General features: G+C 44.0%; 1 protein-coding gene across 1 annotated transcript; it reads left to right on the top strand.

Moving 5' to 3' along the window:
• Positions 1 to 452: 452 nt before the first annotated feature.
• LOC308513294 (phosphatidylglycerophosphatase and protein-tyrosine phosphatase 1-like) lies at positions 453 to 12157 on the top strand. The gene has a single exon (XM_081083203.1). The coding sequence runs from the start codon at positions 11151 to 11153 to the stop codon at positions 11769 to 11771; it is 621 nt and encodes a 206-aa protein (XP_080939329.1). The 5' UTR covers positions 453 to 11150; the 3' UTR covers positions 11772 to 12157.
• The last annotated feature ends 6499 nt before the right edge of the window (positions 12158 to 18656 follow it).

The following is an 18656-nucleotide window of genomic DNA, read 5'->3' on the forward strand; positions in this document are numbered from 1 at the left end:
GCCAGTGGCAGAGCTGGCTCTCCTGCCGTTCTGCTTTCCTGCCGTGTCCTGCCCCACCCTCCACCCTTCCAGCCTGTTGGTTCCTTGACCTGCACTATGGGTTAGTTGAGTTCCTTACGATACTACGGTGAAAGCCGGGTGCTAGAGCCCCTCTTGTTTACAAGACATACTGAGGGATTTGAAATATGTAAAATTAGCATGAGAAGCTAAAATGTTCTTCCATCATAAGCTTAAAGGGAAAAAATTTAAAACTTTTAAAAAAGACCAAAAAGTGCGTATATATATATATACATATATATATATACATATAAATATATATTTTAGATGAAGACTAACTCTGGGAGCATTTAACAGTGTTTTTTTTTGTTTTCGTTTTTAACATTTATTTTCCTGCTTTAAAATTTGCAAGCATTCTCAGGAATTCTAGGGTAGGAAGCCAGTTTTTTGAAGATGGGTTTATTTAACCGTATCTTATCCTAGATAGACAGCTGTTTCTTTCCTGTTAATAAACTTTTACAAGTTCCTGAAACTTCAAAAAGTTTAAAAAATTTTTACGTAAAAAAATGTAAAAAGAAAAGTCTCCAAACGTTATTGTCATACTGGGGAATCATACCTTTTAAAACATGTAGAAATAAATATTTTTTAAAATGATCAATTTAGCAGCAACAGGTAAATTCATTATCTTTAAAAATATGGGAGAAGGATTGAGCTTTATAAGGGCTCTATCACGGACTTATTTGATATTGTGTGTAATTTAATGGGAGAGTGTTTGGTATATATAAATGGAAATTCCATCACTTTGTTCCTTTCCATTTAAGACTGAACTGGAATCTCCCCTACTAATTTTTATTTTTGTTAAAGGAACCCTTCTCCCTTCCCCCAGCCCTACCAACAAAAGAAAGGAAGAAAGAAAAAAACAACAACAGCTTAAATAAAAGTAACTCTAATCTGTAAAATAGTACCGTTGGATTGCTGAGAATCTATGTAAAGAGTTAGGAAATATAGGTTAGTAACTTTTGGAACAAATTTTAAATATAGGCATTACTAGAGGAAAAATATCTATGGACTGTTCTATTAATGAAGAATGTCTGTCTTACCTCCATTTGTTATGGCAGGAGGAGAAAATAATAGAATCTAATAAGGAACAAGTGATTTTACATTTTTTTGCTCCCAGCCACTGTTGTGCTCATTTTAAATGCTGTTTTAAAGATCTGCTGCTTAACTATCCCCGTCCCTCAGCCAGAGATGTGGAGTGTTTCCTTTCAGTTTTGGGTGAAGTTGAATTCTCCTTTTGTATTCCCTCCTGGGGCCCGGGGTCGGAATTCCCAAGCATGACCACAGCTTCTTTTAAACATCTAAGCTTCCCAGTGGGAAAGGAACTCCCACTCGACAGGTACAGGGAGTGGGTGGGGTTGCTGCCTGCAATTTCTCTAAAACCGCGTTAGTGCCTTCGTACATACACCCAGGCATCCTAAGCAGGGGAACCCGTGTGTATGTGCTTGTGGTCCAGACACTCCACGGACGTTAAGACGCTTGCCCAATAAGGACATTGGAGTGGTTCTGGACAGGCCCCAAAGGCAATGGGCTAAATTTAAAGTAAATAAATAAACAGAAATCAAGGAAGTTAAATATGCTTTATGTCTGGAAAATGTGGAATGCCAAGGCCCTTCCTTGTGTTGATGCCCTCGGTTACTGGGCATTGGCTTCTCCAGGTGTGTTAGTGTGACAGAGAGAATGATTTGGGAAGTCTCTGTGTCAGGCCAGTAGAAAGGGGTTCGTATTGTTCTATTCTTGTCCTTCCTCTCCTCCCTTTCTCTGCCCTTTTTCTTTTCCTTTTTTTTTTTTTATCCACTTGCTGGAAGTTTTGCTTTTTATTGGTTGGCAGTGTCTTAAGAACAGGATGTGGTGAGATGTAATGGAAGAGGAAGACTCTGCTTTCCATGGTATTCTTTGGCAAGAGCCATGTCTGCTGAGAGAATATGTGGCTTCAAAACACTTTAGAAAATTCAGTGGGAGTGTCTTCTCCTCCACTACATTCTGGCATGTGTGCAGAGGCTCGCTAGTCACCTCTCATTACATCAATTTGCTTTATAAATATTGTGATCATGTAAATTTGAGCTTTCCAATTTTTTACTAGTTGCCCTTTATTTCTTTAAACGCTTATTACTAGTGGCTAGAGGTGTCCATCTCTCAAACATCACAAACTTGGTTTCTGTCTACCGTATGAGTAGCCAAAACGAAAGAAGCACTAGTAGGGAAAGGGATGTCTTCATCCGACTGGGGACCTCTGCTGGCAATTAAGATCCAGTGCCATTATCTAATTTTAGGTGGTGTTGTTTTTTTAAAAAAATAGCAAAGTTCTTATCTCCAAGACACTGTGAAAAAGTGGATGTGGCATCTCTGATCCCTCAGGCCCTAGCCCTTGGTATTTTTCATTTACAACAGTCACAGGAGTTAACCAGCAGTGCCGCAGTTAAAGCCCCAAACAGAATTCTCTCATCAGTGCCCTCCAGTAAATCAGCATTACCCATAGCCATTCAATTTGTTTTATTTATAGCAGTTTGATTTTCTATTATTATGGCTCCTGTTCTAAGAACTCTCCCACCTCTTCTGACATGAATGTAGCACAAATTAGCAGTTGGTTCTTCCAAGTTCCTGTGGGTTGACTGTGGTGTATAAGATATGCAACAAAAAAGAACGGAAAATAAATTCCTGCCTAAGAATTTGGAAGAGCTTTTACTAATACATCTAGCAGAAACTAAAATTTCACAGGCTATTAACTTGTTGCAAATATTCACTCTCACTTTCACCACTTTTTGGGAGAGAGAGGGGACAGTTTTTGTAGAGTTAACAGCCAGATTCCATATCGACCTCAGATGCTGTGTACTTTTTAATTTTATTTTTTTATATTCTGGCATCTTGACTCTTTAAACAGAATGAATATGTCTGTGTGCTGAGCAAAATGTTTCAGCCAAGCCTGTTTTTTTTGCAGAGCAAACAGGATGTTTTCAGCAGACTTGGCTGTAACAGCCATCTCTAAGATTAGGGAACAATTGAGTCTTTATGTAAAAAAGGTCCCCTTCTCCCCCGTCCTCAGCATTCAGATTCAACATATGACACTTTGTAGGTTGTTGTTTTGGAGGGGTTTTTCTTTTGTTTTAATTATCTATAAGATCTTTAGCTAGGAGTAGAGATATATTTTTAACTGTTAAAAAATTATCAAACTTTTCCTTCTCCAGTATTTTTGCCAAGTTTTTGTCAACACTTCCTGTCTATGCATTAACTACACTTCTTAGTGTTATTGCAAAAAGGAATCTTCTTGTTTTCTTTCTATGAGTGTACAACAACCAGGCCGCATGCGATAGTGCAAATGAACATAGTCTAGCCCGTGTGTATAGTCAATCTTTGACCTCGGCATCATTCAAAAAATAGGGTGCCCTTGCCCTTACCCTCTGCTGCACCCCATGTTCCACCCCCTCTGCTTTCTTCTCTGCAAGTACAGGGTGTCCACACAGTCTAGAAACAGACACATATACCTAATGTTGTCAAGGATATTCTCAACCTGTTAAAAACAAAATATATATAGTTTCACAGTTAGACCATACCCTGTAGTATGGTCAGTAGGTTCATGGCCAGTGCCAAAGGTGTGTGTATTTTCAGAGGTGGTTCCTACTTGTCAACAATAGTGTTGTTTTCTTGACCTTAAATTTGGCAAAGGAGGTGCTGGCATCACATTCTTTAGATTTGAAATAATTATCAACTTCCAAATCTGTGAACATTGTAATAACTTAAAAATTGAACGTTGGCCCTCCCTACCCCACCCACAACGCCTCCTCCTACTCACACCGCCAAAGCAAAGAGGCCATGAGCACCTACAGGATGGTGAAGGGGACACTGATCAGGAAAGAGCTACTCCCCACCGGCATCCATGCTGTCCTGCGGGTGGTCACTCTGACTAGATCTGGAGTAATTACCCAGTGTTCTAACATTTGAGTGATTTTTAAACTGTCAATCTCATGTAGTAACCTGCTACCACCACCAAAAATAGCAAAAGTGACCGAACTTCCAGTGTTTGCCTCACAGAATTTCAATCGTTCCCTTTCCAGTTAGCTATACACCTGAATTTGTTTTTAACAAGAAATTGCACACCAGAAAAAATGGTACTGCCCTGATCAAGGGGCCTCTGCAACTCAGTCGGCTGGGTCTTCATTCTGCCAACACTTGTTTTGATCATGGGAAGGGAAAGGTCAGATAAAAGCAAGAAATGTTCTGTTTTAAATTTTAAAAAGTGTTTCCCTAGTAAATCATTGCTTTGGAAATAAAATCCCAGTTGACCCATTTTGAGGCAATATTAAGAAGTTGGGACTGTGTTTTAAAAAAGTAAAATTCCTTTTTACAACTAATAGCAGCAAAAGACGGTCGGTGAGGGTAGCTAGCAATATTGTGGCGGCGTTGTGAAGGGCGCTCCTTTCCCTCCTCCTCGCCTGCTCTCTTGGACCGCATGCGGAGGTGGCAGTCCTCCTTGGGCTGCTGAAAGGCGTGCACACTCCTCAGAGGGTGGGGTTGGAAGAGGCAGCCAGAGTGAGGTGGAGCAGCCTTCCTGCAGGACCAGCCTGACAGCAGAGCTTTACGGAGAGCAAGATGGGTGTCCTACATGTGTTCGCCAAAAATGAAAAGGGGAGGTATTTATACGAGACCAAGGAAAAAAACCTTCGGAACCATTAAGTTGCATACCTTTTAAAGGTAGTATAGTTTCTCACTAAGTGATGCCTTCAGCATACACTTAATTTCGGGGTAAGTTAGAATAAATGTGTTTAAAACACCACCTCTACCCCCCCCCCTTTTTTTTTAAATTTTGTCCAAAGAATTAATTACTTATGTGTAGTATTTCTGAATGTGCCTTTGTGAGTCCAGCGACCATTGGGATAAAACGGAAACGTGGTCAGCCTAGTCTGTAGGGAAGTCAGCATTTCTCCTGGCAGTCTCCAGGGCAGCTGTTGGAGTGTTCATTAGCATCTGTGTTGCACAGCGTAGGGTGTGGGAGAGGCTCTGGGACCTGGGAGAGGGGCAGTGAGGTGATGGTGCACAGGTGACAGAGACCCCGGTTAGTCCAGGAGTGCAGGTTGAATTTATTATCTGCATTACCTAGTTTTCTTCGTGTATGTGTGTGTGTGTGCACGTCTGGTTGTTTTACTTTTTGTTTTTCTGTAAGCACTGGAGAGCTGAAATATGGTGATGTTTGTGACACATTCATGCATGTCAAGAAGGCGTTTTCCCAGCGTCTGCATGCAGAGCAGGCAGCGCAGTCCCACCCTCTGAGTCTGTGTCCTGAGAAGGCGATTCTTTTCCCAAATGGAAGTCACTTCATGTTGCTGTTTCTGCGAACAGGGTATTACACACAAGGAAAAGGCTTTGGAAAGAGTAAGATTGAAGTGTTTGAGAAAGAAAAGAGCAAAATCTGAAATCATTTTTTATTTCTTCAGAACTATTATAGCTAAAACATAGAAACCTGCAGCGTGTCTTCATTTGTTTTTATTTGTTTTAAACGATTCCACCTCTTCTCCCTACTCCCGATCTTCTAAAGAAATATCAAGTGGAAACTAAGGGCCATTTCCATAATTCCTCAGAACTCCCCAAAGAGGAAACCAATCCCTCCCGCCAGATTCCTTCCGCTTCCTTCAGCTTCATTCAGGAAGACAGAGGGAGGAGAGACGCTGCCGCGCTCTGTGCTTCACTCTCATTCCTCTCTAATGGCCTTGAAATGTATTATTATGCAAATGTGAATTTTGATACTGAATTTAAGAAGAGGTTGTTGGTTTTTTTCTTTTTTCAAAAAAAAAAAAAAGTCCCGTACTGGTCATCATTGCTTCTTTATTTTGTAACGTGAATTGTAACTATGCATTCTGCAAAAGGGGGGAGGAGAGGGCAGGAAGGGGAAGGAAGTAGCTTTGCATCTTATTCTATGGTTTCTGTGTCCATGGTATCCCACGTCCTGGCGGGGAAGGGGAGTGAGAGCAAGAAGCGGTAAAGGTCTGCACAGCGAAGCGCAGAGACCTCTGGGTCCTGTGGGCGCTGGCAGGCCTGGCGGCCAGCAAAACCAGTATGGTACAGGATTCTCCGTCCTAGCCGTGCAGTGTTAACCCAGGGCCACCGTGGGGTCCCGGAGGCTCCGGTGTTCTCTGGAAAAAAGTACTCATCCTTCTCTGAATTCAGAACCCTTTCAAGCTCAGGAAACCACGTCTCACTCGTGCTGACTTTAAAGTTCATCTTGTGTCAACTTCAAAAACCTCCTTCTCCTCCTCCTCGCGCCTTTTTAATTTTTTGTTCTTCTTCTTAATCATGTTTAAGTGAACTTAATTATAAGGAAACTGTCTTGCTCTAAGGGAACGAGGATGGTTGCTTGGCAGGCAAAAAGGATTCTCTGCCCCATCCACTACCCCTCAGCCAAACGGGATCTCTCTGCTTCCCTGGCATGCAGTAAGCTGCGCATAGCTAGCGAGCAGCAAGGTGTTTGCCATGGGAAAGCCAGCAGCCTTCTCTGTCCTAACAGAATTCTTTTGTGGATCTTGCCTGTGGTGAATCGTGGCACCTGCATTGCTCTGGTCTAGGCATTATTTGCAACACACAGTGTCGTACACAGGAGATTGTTTCGCCCGTGTTCAGTGTTCCACGCAGCAGCTCTTGTCCACAGTACTGTAACGAGTCACAGACTTGACCACGGTCTCCTGGTGCCCAGGCGAGGCTGCACGGGCACGATCTTATCAGGGTTCCAATCTGTTAAGATTGCCTTCAGACAAACACACAAAAACAAAACCAACAAAAAAATTAAAATCCTGACGTTTCAACTGTTTAACACAAAATAATACCTCGAGGTACATTTCCCCTGCAGTGTAGGCCTTGACTCCCCTCCTTTTCTGACAGCAGTGGGTCATCCTTCTGAAAATATGAACATGTAAATAGCAGGATAACTTTTATAATTTTTTTTGCTGTGAAAGTACCCCTAAAATATGATACTTTTCTTTTTTAAGTCACCAGACGTTTTGGATCTTATTCTTCATATTTAAGAAGAGAAAGCAGAACCGGTCAGGGTGTGGACTTGCATTTGTGGGCTGGTGTTCCCTCCATTGCCCCCCATTCAGTGACAGCAGGCCAGTGTCTGAAGCCTGTTTTGAATAGATGCCATCTATTCCAGCCTTCTCTCTCCAGGTGCGGAGAGCCTGAACTTCTCTCTTCTGGAAGCAGAATGTGTTCCGTGGGAGACCTTGAGCTCTCGACCTTTTTGATTCACACACACACACACACACACACACACACACACACACACACACACAGTAACTGAGTAGCATTCTGTAGTTCAGGAAGGGAATTAGTCCCTGGCATTTTGGTTTGGCGCTGTAGAATTTATAGCCTTGTCATCTTGGGATACACCGGACATGTTTTGATTTGTTACTTACACAGCTCATCTGAGGTGTGTAGACAGCCACCCTGCCCTGAAAGGCTTGTGCACCCTCAGACACTGCCCCCTCCATGAGGCTTTGCTGGCATTAGGTAGAGGGACATAAGTTTAACAAATGCTGCTTGTAGGGGTCCGTCAGCTACTGTGCTCTTAGATTTGGCCACTTCCAAGGCAGGGTCGGAACAGCTTCTTCACAAACACCCCCTTACCTCCATCTTAGAGACAAACCCTGTATCTGTCAAGAAGCCCTTTTTAGTTTTAACTTGTATAGTGACGACTTCCTTTGAGAGGAAGAAGCTTGATTATAGATGCATGTATGCTCACCACTCGCCTTCTGATTTTGGCTCTGTTGACCTTGGGATTTGATTTCTGTTTGTTTGGAGACCTCTTTTCCATCAGTCGCCTTCCTCTGACCCCTCAAGAGTTCTTCCTGCCCGTATCCCTCTACAATCCTCCCAAAGGGCTTTGCTGATCTCTGCACTTCTTCCCTGGGGCACTCACTCCCCTACCACCACCTTTGCACACACACCCGTGACCAAAGTGTGTCCAGTGATCTCACAGAAGACATCAAACATGGTGCCTGCACCACGAATGTGCTCACAGAGACACGTGCACAAGGATCCTGCACCCTTGGCCTTAACCTCAGTATGACTTACGGTGCAGGAACGTTTTTAACAGGTTTTAAAATAAAACACCCATCTGGGAGGTGGGGGGAGGTGGGGGAGGCAGACACACGAGCTCAGCTGTGCCTACTCCTGACTCTCACTATGTGCTTACAACTTCAAATTCTGTGCCCACCCTACTCCCATGCTTGTTCTGAGTAACCAAAAACAGACAAAAGCAACCTGAGGAGAGATTTCTGGACTATTTTGTCTTTCTCCATGTAGATGGAGATATAAATGCTGCTTTGGGTTCCATAATCTTAAGGGGGCTATGTTTACAGAGTAAAATACATCCTACCAAATCAGGAAACTGAATAATGGAACCTCTGCAGTGAGAGTTAGGTCCCTGATGGTGAACAAGAGAATCGAGGGGCTGGGGGGTGCAGAGGACAGACGGAGAAGTCCCATTTCAATGACTTGTGACATAGTGCTCCCTTCCTCCGTTCTCCTCCCTTCACTGCTCTCCTTGCCCCTTTGAACAGAAGGTGCAGAGAAGGGCATCAGACAGAGGCTAGACTTTTAAGAGGCAGCTTTCCGACTTTGCACACAAACAGGTAACGGGAAGGTACAGTAAAAATCCTCTCATCTGGAACTGTCGGCAGAAACAACCTGTAACATGACTGAATAGCTGCACAACATTGATGCTCTCTCTGCAGGTTACCTAGAAGTGTTTTGTTTTTCTTATACTTGAAATAGCTTTTACAATATTATTTTGGTGGCTTTCTTTCCTCTCTTCCAGTGGGCAATGGAGAAAGTGGATGATGGGACTTAAGGAAGTTTGAGGGGAGAAAAGGAAGGATATGGCATTCTTTTTTTTTTTTTTCTCCTTAAACATAGAGGTTTAATCAAACTCCCATATGTTGAAATTGCTCCTCATATTACTGGTTTTACATGGACACAGAAACTAGGCACTTTAGAGGTGCACTTGCATGGCAGGCTGGGCCCCCCTTTTCTACATTTTATTTTACTTCTTTAGTATAGTGGTACTTAAAATCACTGGTTCACTTAAAAAACAATAAAATGTTAAACTCTACTAATGTACAAATAAGCTGAAAAGTTGCATTTTATGTGTATTTTTTGCCATAGCAGGTACTGTATTTCTCATGCTGGATTTCAAAAACAAAAAAAAAAAAAATCAAAAACAAAAAACTAAAGGGTGGTGTTTTATTGGATTGTGACAGGTTGAATAATAAGGAATTAAGTCTTCGTCATTTCATTAAAGCTGAGAGATGATGTAATGCATATATAAGAGTTTTCTGAAGGGTTTTTTTGGGCTTTTAAACAGCTTATTTTTGTTTTTGTTTAGTATTTTATTTTATTTTGGAAAGATATGATTGTATTATGTGCAACTCAGTTGCTTACATTATAACTACAAAATATTTTTGGGTTCCTGGAAAAAAAAAAGAAAAAAGACTAATAAATGTGTTTGGCTGCTAAGCATTTATTGAGGTTTCCTGTTTTATTCTGCCAATTTAATTTGCTCGTTTGTTGAATATTTGTATTCTGCTACTCCGCGCTCTCCCTGCCCCACAGCTGAAAGCTATCCAAACTTCAGCATCTGAATTGGGCCTCAGCTTTGTCTGCCTTGCCTTGGTATGTTTTTGTTGTTGGGGTTGGCCGGTTGGTGGTGGGTTTCTGCTCCTTGCTCTTGCTGCCTGCCGCAGTGCAGGTTTCAAATTCTCTAACAGAAATTAATGTTGTCCCCTTTAATCCTTATTTGCATTTGGAGTGAGAGCACTAGAGTAGAGGAGAGAGAAGACTCCTGCCCGGGGCTGGCTGCATCCCCCCTCTGCTGCTCCCATGGAAGAGAACCAACCAGCTTTCCAGGAAACACTCCCGCTGCTCCCTGCCCATAAAGGCGAGGTTTTCTTATTTACCATTAGCTGCTAAAATAGAGACTTGTTGAGACATGGGATTATGAAACACCTCTAGAATGGCCAAGGGGAGGAAGGTAGGGAAGCGAATACTAGCTCTTTGACTTAATTCTCAGAATCCTGTGTGAATGGTCAGCAAACCACATTTCATGAGGAAACTGGCTCAGAATAATTTAATTAGCTGATCATAGGTAGCATTGGTTGATTGCTTACTATCAGCTGGGCACTGCACGAAGCACACTGTGTCTATTCATTTAATTGACACTTCTCACAGTCACTGCTGAACCCATACGAGGAACCCAAATAGGATTCAAAAGTTACCAAACTGCCTGTGCTGCAAAGCTCCTGGGCTTCTGAGGAAATGGTCTTAAAACAAGCCTGTTGTACACAGTGGTAGGCCATATACCACCCAGTTCTTTTATCATAAAATAAGTAAACACTGGGAAATCCGAAGTGAGAAGAGGTGAGCGCTTCAAAAACATCTTGAAGGCCGGTCTGTTACAAGTAAGTTTTTTTTTTTTTTTAAGAAAAAAAATCGTTGCAAACACTACGAAGAACCTTATCAACAAAGACTTTGGATATTTTAAAAAGGCATCAGTGGCCCGGCTGGCGTGGCTTAGTGGTTGAGATCGACCTGTGGACTCAAGGGTCCTGGGCTCGATCACCAGCAGGGGGTGTGCAGGAGGCAGCCGATCCATGATTCTCTCTCATGGATGTTTCTCTCTCTCATTCTCCCTCTCCCATCCTCTTCCTTTAAACAAATCAGTAAAAACAAACAAAAAATATGCATCGACCGCCCCCCCCTCCCCTTCCCGCGCGGGAGGAGGGTCGCGGCCGCCAGCATGGGCCGCAGTTTGACTCCCCGCACAGTCCCAGGCCTCTGGCCCCGGCCGCGCCCTCCCTCGGCGGGGCCCTGCTGTCCCCGCCCCGGGAGCCATAGTCCCTCCCCCGAGGCCAGCAGCCCCTCCTCCAGCTCCAGACAGCGGGTCTACGGATCCCCGGTGTCCATCGCGGAGACCTCGCGGGGGCCAAGCCGGACGGTTCAGCGCCCGAGGGGCCCCGCGCCCGCCGCGTCCCCCCTCCTGGCTCTCCTCGCGGCCGCCGCCCGTGAACCCGGCGGTGGACGGGCCGCCGCTGCGCCAGGCCGCGTGGGGCGGGATGGCGGCCGGCTCGTTGCTGGAGGCCGGCCTGGCCCGGGTGCTCTTCTACCCGACGCTGCTGTACACGGTGGTCCGCGGGACCGTGCCGGGCCGGGCGCGCCGCGACTGGTACAACCGCATCGACCGCACGGTGCTGCTGGGCGCGCTGCCGCTGCGGAGCCTGACGCGCCGGCTGGTGGAGGACGAGAACGTGCGCGGGGTGATCACCATGAACGAGGAGTATGAGACCAGATTCCTGTGCAACTCCGCCCAGGAGTGGAGGCAAGGAGGAGTTGAGCAGCTGCGACTCAGCACAGTAGACATGACTGGAGTCCCAACCTTGACTAACCTCCAGAAAGGAGTTCAGTTTGCTCTCAAGTACCAGTCCCTGGGCCAGAGTGTCTACGTGCATTGTAAGGCTGGGCGCTCCCGGAGCGCCACCATGGTGGCCGCGTACCTGATCCAGGTGTACAACTGGAGCCCTGAGGAGGCTGTACGGGCCATCGCCAAGATCCGGCCACACATCCGTGTCAGACCTGGCCAGTTTGAAATCCTCAAGGAGTTCCACAAGGAGATGACTGCAGAGGCAGCAAAGAAGGAAGCTGTATCACCCGTCACAGACGTGAAGCATGTGGATTAGAAAGAACTCCAGACAACCCTGCTGGCAATAGAATGCAAACGCTTAACAGGACCAATGGGGCTTAAGCCCAGGCAACATAACGGAAGTGTGCTAAGTAGGGGGTCATTTTTCTCCCTTTGTCATGGTTTCGGTTTCCTGAAATAACACTGTTGTATGGCTAGAAAAAAAAAAAAAATGCATCAGTGGCCCTAACTGGTTTGGCTCAGTGGATAGAGTGTTGGCCTGCGAACTGAAGGGTCCCAGGTTCGATTCTGGTAAGGGCATGTACCTTGGTTGCAGGCACATCCCCAGTAGGGGGTGTGCAAGAGGCAGCTCATCGATGTTTCTAACTCTCTATCCCTCTCCCTTCCTCTCTGTAAAAAATCAATAAAATATATATATTTTAAAAAGGCATCAATGGCTAACGGGGGATGTGTTGTAGAATTAAAGGTGGTTGTTAAGACTTTAGCATCTTACTCCGCCTTCCTCACTGGTGTGCCCTGCCGTCCTCACCTTAGGTGACCTCGGGGTATACCTGGAAAATCATGCTAGCAGCAGGCTTCTACACGCCTTCCGTCCTCCCCAGCCACACACTCCCATACTCACCCAAAATCGCTTCTCTCCAGAATCACTAATTGCAGCATTCTTGACCTTGACCTTCTGTCCTCCCAGCCAACTGGTTCCCCCTTCTCTTTGGCTGTGTTGTGACCTCATCAGCCACACCAGGACGCTGACCTGTTTCCTTTCTTCCAACCCATCAGCCTTCTCCTTTTTCTCACTTTATTGCTAATCCGATTTAAATTTTATAACCCATCATTTTAATAACATGGTTGCTAATACCTATAAATTCCCTTGCTGCCCCCCCCACCCCCTCCCGTTTAATTGACACCTATGTGATAAAATCCCCACTTTGGAAAAACCCTATTTTCTATTTTCGATGTTCCACTAGCACCCAAAAGCAGCATTGCTGGCAGAAAAAAAGTCACTGGGCAAATAAGGCTCCTATAAATGTACTGTAACCAGCAGCGAGACCTTGACAATGCCCGGCAAGCGCCCTGAGTCCACTAATACAAGGAGAGTATTGCAGGGATCAGAAAAATTGACCCAGATTCTGCTTCCCAACCGGGAGCAGAGAGCAGTGCTTCCCCTCCCAGTGCTGCTTCCTCCAATGCTTGGGATCCTTTTCCTTCCTGCCTCCTGAGTACTTTTAACTTGCCATTATCCATTCTCTCTTCTGTTCAGCCGGGGTTCTTGCCTGTCAACATGCTCAAGTCCATCCCCTGGTAAAACCTCTCCTTTGGGCTCGTGTTCTAACTCCTGCCTCACCAGCTACTGCCCCATTTTCCCCCTGGAAAAATGTTCTCCCCTCCCTCCTGAGTCTCTTCCCAATCTGTTTTCTGCCTGTCATCCCCCTAGAAGAGCTGTCTCTGAGGTCCTGACAACCTCCCCAGTCCAGTGGACATGACCATTTGCCTCTTGATATCACAACTCCTGGATTTCCTTTCATTCTCTAACATGTTCCTTTATTTCCTGCATCCCTTACATACGCTTCTATCTGGTCATGAAATACTGGGTTTCATCAGTGTTCACACCCAGGCCTTCCTTTGTTGATGCTAAAATCCTAGGCCAGTGATGGCGAACCTATGACACGCATGTCAGAGGTTACACACGAACTCATTTTTTTGGTTGATTTTTCTTGGTTAAATGGCATTTAAATATATAAAATAAATATCAAAAGTATAAGTCTTTGTTTTACTATGGTTGCAAATATCAAAAAATTTCTATATGTGACACGGCACCAGAGTTAAGTTAGGGTTTTTCAAAATGCTGACACGCCGAGCTCAAAAGGTTCACCATCACTGTACTAGGCAGTGTCATCCACCTCACTGGCCTGCTTTCTTGCTCCTTTTCCTCTGAGCTCTAAATTTTGAAGTATCCCTGGGCTCAGGCCTGAATTCTGTTTTCTGTTCACGTTGTGCCCCCTCTTCTCCAGATGAGTTCAGTCAGCCCGGTGTTTTTAAATATAACACGTCTCCTTCCTGCCTAAATTATATCTCCAACCCTGGCCTTTCTGATCTCCTGTCTACCTAACTAATTGCTTATCTACTTCTAAGTCTAATGGGAAAGTCCCTCCACTTTCCCTGTCAAATCTACTTCCCCAATCTTTTCCATCTTAGTAAGTGACACCTGTTCACCCATTTGTCCAAATCCATAGCTTCTTCACATCGCTGATTTAGTCCATCACAAAGTCCTGTCAGTTCCGTACTGAACTTATGTCCACATCTCACACCTCACCACAACCAACGTGTGGGTCCAATCACCCTATACGCTCCCCTGGACCACTGCAGTAGCTTCCTAGCGGTCTACCACCTTCCCCTTAACCCCACCCCAGACTATTCTCTGTTCTTGTCACTATCCTCCAATGGTTTCTCTTTACAATTAAAATCCAAACTCCATACCATGGTCCATAAACTCCATAAACTCCTCACAAATCCCACATGTGCTCTCATCCTCTCTGACTCCTGATCTCAGTCTTACAGTAGCTCGATTAGCCTTCTTTTTCTTAATCCCACCAAGCTCATGTCTACCTCAAGCCATTATATTTATTTTCTCATTGCTTGGAATGCTCTTTCCTCTGCATCTTTGTCTAGTCACTGGTGAAATGTGAGGTCTTACTTGAATATCCTATCAAAAATGGTTGTCACCTCCCCCATCCATACCCTAAACTATTCCATGCTCTTAGCCTGTATATTTTCTTCTTTTTGCTGGTGATTCATTTTATTTTTTTTTATTATGTTTTTTTTTTTGCTTAAAGTATTACAAAAAGTATTACATATGTCTCCTTTTTTTTTTCCCCCCGCCCTTGACAATCCCCTGGCCTCCCCTACCCCCAGTGTCTTATGTCCATTGGTTATGCTTATATGCATGCATACAAGTCCTTTGGTTGATCTCTTAGCCACCCCCCTCCTGCCCTCCCACCCTCCCCGGCCTTCCCGCTGTAGTTTGACAGTCTGTTCGAGGCAGCTCTGCCTCTGTATCTATTTTTGTTCATAAGTTTATAATGGTCTTTATTATCCAGAAATGAGTGACATCAAGTGGTATTTTTCCTTCATTGACTGGCTTATTTCACTTAGCATAATGCTCTCCAGTTCCATCCATGCTGTTGCAAACGGTAAGAGTTCCTTCTTTTTTATAGCAGCATAGTATTCCATCGTGTAGATGTACCACTGTTTTCTAATCCATTCATCTACAGATGGGCACTTAGGCTGTTTCCAGATCTTAGCTATGGTGAATTGTGCTGCTATGAACATAGGGGTGCATATATCCTTTCTGATTGGTGTTTCTGGTTTCCTGGGATATATTCCTAGAAGTGGGATCACAGGGTCAAATGGGAGTTCCATTTGTAGTTTTTTGAGGAAACTCCATACTTGTATATTTTCTTCATAGAACTTACCACTTTCTAAAATTATCTTGCTTATTTTTAAATATATATATATTTTTTATCTATTTCAGAGAGGAAAGGAGAGGGAGAGAGAAATAGAAACATCAATGATGAGAGAGAATCATGGATTGGCTGCCTCCTGCATGACCCCCACTGGGGATCGAGACTGCAACCTGGGCATGTGCCCTGACCAGGAATAGAACCATGACCTCTTGGTTCATAGGTCGACACTCAACCACTGAGCCACACCAGCCGGGCTTGCTTATTCTTTATTATCTTACTCACTGGAATGTCAGGACCAAAAAAGACAATTCTCTTCTGTGTTGCTCACCAGCTCTAAAACCTAAAACCCTTATCTATATGCTAATGACTGCTAAATTTGTATTTCCAACCCTTACCATTGAGCTCCACACCTGTATACATAATTGTCTACTCAACATTTCAAAACATCTGAATAATTTTTTTGCTTGTTTGTTTTTCCTCCTGCCACTGCCACAAGGATACCTTGGGTTCTATTCATTTTATTTTTTATTTTTTTTTTATTTTTTATTTATTTTTTTTAAAATATATTTTATTGATTTCTTACAGAGAAGAAGGGAGAGAGATAGAGAGCTAGAAACATCGATGAGAGAGAAACATCGATCAGCTGCCTCCTGCACATCTCCCACTGGGGATGTGCCCGCAACCCAGGCACATGCCCTTGACCGGAATCGAACCCGGGACCCCCCAGTCCGCAGGCCGACGCTCTATCCACTGAGCCAAACCGGTTCCGGCTCATTTTATTTTTTAAATATGTTTTTATTCATTTCAGAGAGAGGGAGAAAGAGATGAGAGAGAATCATCCATCAGCTGCCTCCTGCACTCCCCCTATTGGGGATCAAGTCCACAACCCGGGCATGTGCCCTGTCTGGGAACTGAACCCTGATCTCTTGTTTCATGGGTGAATGCTCAACCACTGAGCCACTGTGGCCGGGCAAAAACAACTGGATATCTTTTTTTTTGTTTTGTTTTTTTGCTTTTCTCTTTTATTTTTTTCCAACAGCCTAGAACCACAGGTATGCTTCTTACATAATGATCAAAAGTCTTTGGGTTCAGAACCTGACGAAATGTGTGGATATTTTCATCCTCACAACAATAGCCTCTTTCTGGTCTCTTAGTAAACAAACTAATATGCTTATCATAAATATGGATTAAGTATATTCTAGGTACAATTCAAGAAATCACATAGTCAGATCAGTATAAATATAGATTACCAAGTATTAGCAATAATACAGAACAACTGGATATCTTAATGGCACTGCAAACTCAAGTCCATCCTGCCCGTTTGCCCCTCCTCCCACCCCATGGCAAATGGCATTACCATCTATTCAATGATAAAACCTAGAAACCAAGGAGCATCCTTGATTCCACCCCCTCACTCTCCATAACTAACTCATCATCAAGCTGGACTGATGGTACCTCTTTAATCTCTGTTCTTAATTTCCTCTGCCAGTTCCTTTGTGCAAGCTAGATCGCCTACACCCCTGGGTCTTTCTTATCTAGTCTACTGCATTAGCCCAACTGACTTCTCACTTGGCGTTCATGCCAGTTCCCCTTCCCACACTCCATTCTATATATAATAGCTGGGACGATATTTTTCAAAGCAAATCTGCTGAAGTCATCCTCCAGCCTACGGCTTTTTAGTGGCTTTCCATTGCTTAGAATACAACCACCAAATATCCTTATTTCCAAGTTTCTCATGGTCTGGCTACCATCTGCTCCAAATTTACCTCCCTCCCTCTCTTCCCACCTTTGTCCTCTCCAACCTCATCAGCTGAGCGTTGTATCCCACTGCCTCGTACAATGCCTGGCACACAGTATGCACTATCGTGGAATGAATGATCCTAATGGGTAACTGGATGCTACATTAAGAATTTGTTTAAGAAATTAGGTATTTGTAAAGCCTGAAAAACAAGGATAGATATAAAAGAGAAAAAAATAAGATCTGTTATTGAGGGCACAAGAGATGCAAAAGTAAATTTAGAGATGTTGCTCTTGGTAACAGTGACAACCAGCCGGGAGTGTCTAGGTGAACTTTGGAGTTCAAGAACAAAACTCTGGAGAGCCTGCAGACTCAGAAGGTAAGCCTGGCAATATGCAAGCTGTCTCCAAGGGTAGGAAAAGTGGGTTAAACCTTGAGGAAACTCCCACTACTTTCCAGGAGTGAGAGAAGGAAGGGTCATCAAAGAAAGAGTAGTCAGAGAGGAGAATAATACAGTTTAGGGTTTGTGGAGGTTTTTGTTTGTTTTTTATTGATTTTGAGAGAGAGAAAGGAAGGAAGGGAGAGAGAGAAACATCTATTTGTTTTTCCACTTATTTATGCATTCATTGGTTGCTTTTTTTAAAATATTTTTTTTTATTGATTTCAGAGAGGGAGAGATAGAAACATCAATGATGAGAGAATCTTCGATCAGCTGCCTCCTGCACAGCTCCACTGGGGATCTTGCCCACAACCTGGGCATGTGCCCTGATCGAGAATTAAACCGTGACCTCCTAGGTCAACGCTCAACCACTGAGCAATGCTGGCCAGGCTTATTGGTTTCTTCTTGTGTGTACCCTGGCCAGAGATTGAACCCGAAACCTTGGCATATTGGGATGATGATCTAACCTACTGAGCTACCCGGCCAGGGCAAGACAGTTTAGTTTCAAAGTAAGAGGAAGAGGTTGTCAAAAAATGCTAAATACTGCAATCACACAGGAAGGATGATTTAATAAAGGGGGGGGGGACTATTTGGCTCAAAAATCAAAATTATGTAAGACATGCAGTGGGAATTTTGCTCCTAGTTTGTTCCCTGCCCATCTCATTCCCTGCATGTGCCCCTCCCCCACCCCCAACACTTAGACTTTATCATATTCTTTATGCAAACATATATTGTGGAGAAGGACCTTTTGCTTATTAGAGAAGTTGTCAGTAATCAATGAGAATGTGGTTTGGAGGAAATGAGAGAAGGCAAGGAGTTATAGTGCGGTGCTAAGGAATAAGTCAGGGAGAGGGATGAATTTGTTGAATACAGGAGTCCTGGACACTGAGTTAGGGAGTCAGCATCTATTTTTAAATCAGAGGAGAAGGGAGACAGAACTGGAGAGATGAAAAATCCATGATAAAATAATTAAAAGCAAGATAGTTTCCTGAAGGAAGAGATAGAAGGCTGGAGGCAGAAACTCCTCTATTTTGCGGAGGAAAAGCAACAGCAAAGTGAAGCAGAGGCAGGAGAAAGGGCTGGAAGGCTGAGGAGACCGTTGCATTTGCAATAGTCACAGTGGCAAGTGAGAACAGTAAACTCCATGGCACATCAAAGCTATGAAACACTGCAGAGAGTGAAAAATTGAAGGAAGTAAATTCATCTTTCCAGAACTGTCTGCCCTCACCCCCAAAATGAATCCTCTGCAGCTCAAGAGGGGAGATGGAAGAAGACCTAAATGAT

The sequence above is a fragment of the Myotis nattereri genome (assembly GCF_964212035.1).
Source record: "Myotis nattereri genome assembly, chromosome: 2".
Taxonomy (NCBI): Eukaryota; Metazoa; Chordata; class Mammalia; order Chiroptera; family Vespertilionidae; genus Myotis; species Myotis nattereri.

What these genes read in the sequence shown, in the direction of transcription:
- LOC308513294 (XM_081083203.1), top strand. Translation starts at nt 11,151, where the DNA reads ATGGCGGCCGGCTCGTTGCTGGAGGCCGGCCTGGCCCGGGTGCTCTTC.